Source organism: Pinus tabuliformis, chromosome 1_2, assembly GCF_031772625.1.
Source record: "Pinus tabuliformis cultivar Carrire ecotype Pingquan chromosome 1_2, CPIR1, whole genome shotgun sequence".
Classification (NCBI taxonomy): Eukaryota; Viridiplantae; Streptophyta; class Pinopsida; order Pinales; family Pinaceae; genus Pinus; species Pinus tabuliformis.
Window position 1 is genome coordinate 892,995,652 of NC_142298.1, and position 5,623 is coordinate 893,001,274.

The window sequence follows — 5,623 nt, forward strand, 5'->3', positions numbered from 1 at the left end:
AGAACCTTCCTTTCTGAGAGCAAACCCGGATATTAAAGATATGAGTAAGAGGAAAACAGTTGCATATAGTCGAACAGTGAAGCAGGCAATAAAACATTGACCCCCAGCCCCTGCAAGGCCTTTACAACAGTAATATTTGAATGCTTAAATGACTTGCACCTCCCATTTGTTCTGGGCCATTGAAAACACTATTGTTATATTGAAAAAAATGACTTTAATGCTACTTCACATTACTCACTCAAGGTTTATAAATTATCTATAAGATCTCTGCAATTACCCAGGTATGTTTTACATAAATTGCAAATTTATTAAAAACACTGTGCAATGGGATTTACATTGTTAATATGTAGTGTAAAATCCAAAAATTGCAAATTTATTATACAAACTGTGCAATGGGCTTTACATTGTTAATATGTAGTGTAGAATCGAGAATAGGCAAATTACCTTGCCTCATTAGTGGAAGTCCACAAGGAGTGATAAAATTTTGCTCTATTGTACTTAGTATCTGAAACAGAAAAACCAACCAAAAGAAAAGAGTGTATACATACATGAATCATATCCTCTTCCTGAGAGAAACTAAGGCAGCAATAACCTCAGTACGTGATAGCAATAAGCTCTTTGGCATCCTTTATTAGGAGGTATCCTTTGACAAATAATTTCATACCTACTTCTTTTCGCCAGAAGTGAAAAAAAGAATTGACAAAATTGACCTCAAGCATACTTGCATTGAAGCTTCTAGATTGTGGATCAAAGCTGAAATCTAAATACAGTCCCAAACCCCTGAAAGCATGAAACCAAGCACCGAAAAACCCCAAGAAGACCTGCACACCAATGAAACTGTGTGCACGAATCAAGCTGCCCATGAAGCAGAACAAAATGCCAGTCCTGCACCAACCTCCAGCATGATCTATAAAATCTACAATCCCTTAAAAGATGCTCCAAGGATTTTAAACGATGAAAAAAGGGGCACAAACTATCTGACTACTTCCTTTTGGCATGGTGAACTTTGGAGGGCAGCCCTTGAACTACCAACGGAACAAAGACCCACACCTTGTAGCTCAAATGGAGAGACCATACACTGTGACTGATAGATCAATCGAGAATCCAGGTTGAATACCTCATACCATATGAGGGAACAATCTCTAAAAAAAGGCCATTTTGCCCTTTAACCCACTTGGTAGGTCAAGTCAGGCCTAGACATCCTGCCTGTATATGTGAAAGCTATCCACCAAGATGCCAATTGACTGACGATGGTCTGAAACCTCTGAAAGCATCAATGATGGAGCTAATCAATGGGTCTATTCGAGTCTGCTTTCAACGATGAAGCCAATCAATGGGTCTCTATTCGAGGCTATGGCCTAATAGGTATAAAAAGCAAAGTATGGATAACACTCCCTACTAAATATTGTGTCAAAGATATAGCAAATATGATGCAACAGCTAGACCAATCTAAAAATGGTCTCAAGCCAGAGTGAATGGGTCACAAACTCTACCTGAACAATGGCATGCGAAATTGTTTTATTTCTCTTGATCATGCAGAAGCATATGGGTCTCTACACTCTATATCTTGGCATAGTTTGTCTCAAAGGCAAGGCCCTCACACCTCAAACCCATAAAGAACAGTGGAGAACAATGTGACCTCAAGTTGCAAATCTACAGAAGGGAAGCTTCCATCCGTATGTTGAGAGTAGACCAGTGATAGTAACACACTGCACTAAAGAACTTCAGACGAGATTTTCTCTCCAAAGAAGTCCAAAGAACCAAAAGAATATATTATAACACCCTATAGGTGTATAAAAACATAGTGCTATGATTAGCAAAGCATAGTGCCCTGGTTAGAGTTAGAACATGAAACTACTTTTCATCAGTAAAAATCTATCATCGAGAACTGTAAGGCAATCCTGATTGAATCTTTAGCCTACTAAACTGTCTGCTTCTTGATAATGAAGGAAGCCGAGATTCTGAACCCCCGTTGTCGAAGAGGTAATGTCAGGAAACCACAGAGCTAGCCCAGTGTTGACCACTCTGACATCCATAAGTCATATGGTACTTTCTTTTTCTGGTTTTGCTTTCTATTTGCCTTGGTACAATCATTATTCTAGCAGTTGTAGTCAGCCTGGTGCAGTAGTAGGAGGAAGTACTAGTAGTTTCAGTGCTAGTACAATATCAAGGGGTCAGTAGAGTGGTGGTAGTTCATACCCAAGTGTGGCTTCAAACATGATTTCTTTATCCTACTAAACTGTATGCTTCTAAGATCGCCCTTGATTCGTTTATACCGGGGGTGACATACCATAGTGAGGAGCTTGGCATAGAGAATACCGAGGTCCGATTTTGCGGGCCCAAGATATGAACCGCAGATAAGGGTTCCTTTAGATTAAGTGCTACGGTACTGGATGTAACACTATATGGTGCACTGAAATGGTTCTATCGCAGGCTCAGCGGAAGTGTCTCTTTTAACTAAAGGCGCAAGTGGAAGCGCAACTGATAAAGTGAGCATGGTCAGAAGCTACTCTTATAGAGGTTGCAACTGACTTCAGCAATGGACACAGATGCAATTCCAAGTTGGTTAAGTGTTTGTTGGTTCATGGATGCGTTGGGCACTCTGTCCCTAAATGCTATCTGCTGCCATGCATTTCAAAGATTACCACAGAAAGGAATCCACAGAAAGGAATCCCTCTTGGGTTACCCGAGACAATTAGCACAGAAAGGAATCCCTCTTGGGTTGCTCGAGACAATTAGCACAGAAAGGAATCCCTCTTGGGTTGTCCATGGACAGTCAATATCAAGGGTAAGTTTTGGATATTAATCTTTAAGTGGTTGAGATTTAATCCAGATATGGCTGTATCAATAAAGCAAATGAAATGAATGAAAGAGTGCATCCTAAGTAAGAGGAATTCAAATTAAGTGCACAGTGAACTACCATGATGCTGCAAATAACAACTTAGTCAATACAGCCAAGAGATTCAAGGAGCTAGAACAAAACATAATTGTACCAGGTAACATATTAGAGTAACTTGAATAAAAGCACAGAGGACTAGCCAATTACCGAGATGGTTTTCCAATTCCACTTGCATCTTCCAGATTGTGAGATTTATTTATGTAGGGGGGAGCTCTGATACCAACGTAACACTCTACGTTGACTTAAAGTGTTCAAATCAGTCTTGTTAGAACATAGATACCAACTCTGCAAACAATGGAAAAACAATATTTATGAAAACTGGGATTGGGAACATAGAACACAAGATAATCTATGCCACTGCATTTTACTTCTGCAAAAAGACTTCAAGTAGCAACAACAAGAGCTGAGGAAATGCTAGTGTGCTTAGGGAGACTCCCCCTTAGGTGAGCTTTCGTTAAAATGGGACTTCTTATATAAAAATTCCAGAAATTCAAAACACGAGTAGAAAGGAATCGATTATTATTAGGCCGATAGGCCTTCCTTTGAAAGAAACTTTCGTCGTCCTTTTGTTTCTGAGACTGACACCTGGCGTCCACATTCAGCGGGAAATTGTTCAAGCATTTCTGTTATGGTCTTCATCCTTCAGGCGGAATGGTCGGCATTTTTGTTATCGGTGCCTAGCGGGGGTCGATATCCCTCGCTTCTGCTATCATTCGCGCCTATCCCTCGCTTCTGCTATCATTCCCGCCTCTCTATCGCCGGAAATTGCCGTATGTGTCTCGTCAAGGTCAAGAAGAGTCCCAAGCCCGTGGCATCTTGCGCCATGCCTGCGCTTCTTGGTAATTTATTGCTTTCGCCCTTTTCCCTTTGGTTTCCTCCAATCCCCAAGCTGTTAAATGCTGCCAGAGGATATGAACTTGAAGGATGCTAATTTTGGGGTTTAACTGTCAGGCATGAAGATAAACACTGATACTCTGATGGCGATAAAGGCAAAGGAAATTTATTGCTTTCGCCCTTTTCCCTTTGGTTTCCTCCAATCCCCAAGCTGTTAAATTCCTTGAGAGCCCACATATGCCTGGCCATTGCAGTTTATATATTGATATCCACCGGAAGGAAGTCTTGGAGAGTGGATATCAGCCATCGGAGGGAAAATGGCGAACCAGTATTCCACCAAAAACTCTTTTGAAAGCCTGGTTGTGAGCACCATGATGAGTCGGCTAAATATGCGCAGCCCTTTTCTGGACACCAATACCTTCCTATCCAACTCGTATGATCGCATCATCGCGGACGAGAGCAAGAGCCCATTGGAGAGAGAGGAGGCGAAGCTGGAGAAGAATATCGTTCAGATTATATCCAGCAGGGACACTGATAAACTGAAGGCGAACTCCGGCCAGGCCGTCACCATTGGCGAGCACCAGGTTTGCGTGGGGTTCCACGAGGACCCAGAGCCCGGCTACCGCGTCTGGGAATGGCACGGTCACATCATGCTCTATGATGAGGAGAAGGGCTACACGACAGAGTATATCTACGGGAATTTCTTCGAGAAGGCAACTGAGTTTAAGCGTAGAGCGGCTAAACCCCAGGAGAAGAAAGACAAGGAGAACGAGGCCTCCGGTGGAACTGTGGACTTAGGAGGGCTTATTGATACCGTCAACGAGATGAACGCTCGAATTTTGTGCAGAAATATGAGCGCCGGGTCCTTCAAGTGAAGCTGCACGGTGGTTAATCACCGGGGTTTTTGGGCTTAGGGTTTATGCGAACTTACTGGTAAGAAGCCCCCCCTTTAAAACAAAAAAATTATGTGCATTGGTTGGTTCTGGTAAGTCGGCTAATGCTTTATTACTTCGGGAAAAGTATTTTCTATAATAACTGGTGGGTGGTAGTTGCAATATGAAGTCCTGAATTACTCTTGAGATAATTGCAGCATTTAAAGGGGATTTGTGCTTGTAAATCAGAAATGTCATGTGCTTGGGTTTGTTTCAGATGTGGAAATTATTCAGTTTTTTCTGATGGTCCCAAACAGGTCTTCAGGGTTTCCATGCCCTGTGCATGTTGTTGTTGGACACGGCAATTGCATCCAATTCTGCAAAAAATGTTGTTCTTTGTGAAATATAAAGGACCTTTTATTTGTGTGAAATCCAGGTATTGTAACCGCTGCTCTGATAAAATTTAAATATATTGTTTTGAAATTGCATGGTTAGTGGTCTGGATGCTATAATATGTATTCACTGTACCAAACTCTGTAGCTATGCTCTCATAAGCAGAGAGCAGCTGAAAGATTTCCATAAATTACATATTAGATAGGGCTTTTGGCATGCTTCTTCTATTAAGAGAAGATTATGGACAATAATTCATTTATTATCTCCATTGTAGTTTCTTTATGCTGCTTCTTTTAAAAATAATTGGAACCTGTATTGTCTTAATCAAGATGTATTATTCCTTATTAAATTTGTTATTGCATATAGATAAGGGAGGTGCTCTAGGCCCAGATCTTATTTTGCTATTGCACGTAGAGAAAGGAGGTAATCTAGGCCTGTCTGGTGATAATGTGATGGTATTTTAATAAAATGAAGAATAGAACCATATCTTGGCAGGGATTAATTATTTATTTTACTTGTCATATTTGAATAACAATAAACTACTCTAAGCCAGTCTGGGGATGATGTGATGGTATTTTAATAAGATGAATTACAGAGCCATATCAGGGATGAATTAGTTATTTTA

General features: G+C 40.9%; 1 protein-coding gene across 1 annotated transcript; it reads left to right on the forward strand.

Moving 5' to 3' along the window:
• The first annotated feature begins 3,597 nt into the window (after nucleotides 1–3,597).
• On the forward strand, nucleotides 3,598–5,223 carry LOC149208824 (uncharacterized). Its single transcript, XM_089394156.1, has 2 exons — nucleotides 3,598–4,666; nucleotides 4,923–5,223. The coding sequence occupies exon 1, from the start codon at nucleotides 4,051–4,053 to the stop codon at nucleotides 4,606–4,608; it is 558 nt and encodes a 185-aa protein (XP_089250282.1). The 5' UTR covers nucleotides 3,598–4,050; the 3' UTR covers nucleotides 4,609–4,666; nucleotides 4,923–5,223.
• The last annotated feature ends 400 nt before the right edge of the window (nucleotides 5,224–5,623 follow it).

Bases quoted from the DNA above. Each gene is read 5' to 3' on its own strand.
- LOC149208824 (XM_089394156.1), top strand. From the start codon at position 4,051: ATGGCGAACCAGTATTCCACCAAAAACTCTTTTGAAAGCCTGGTTGTG.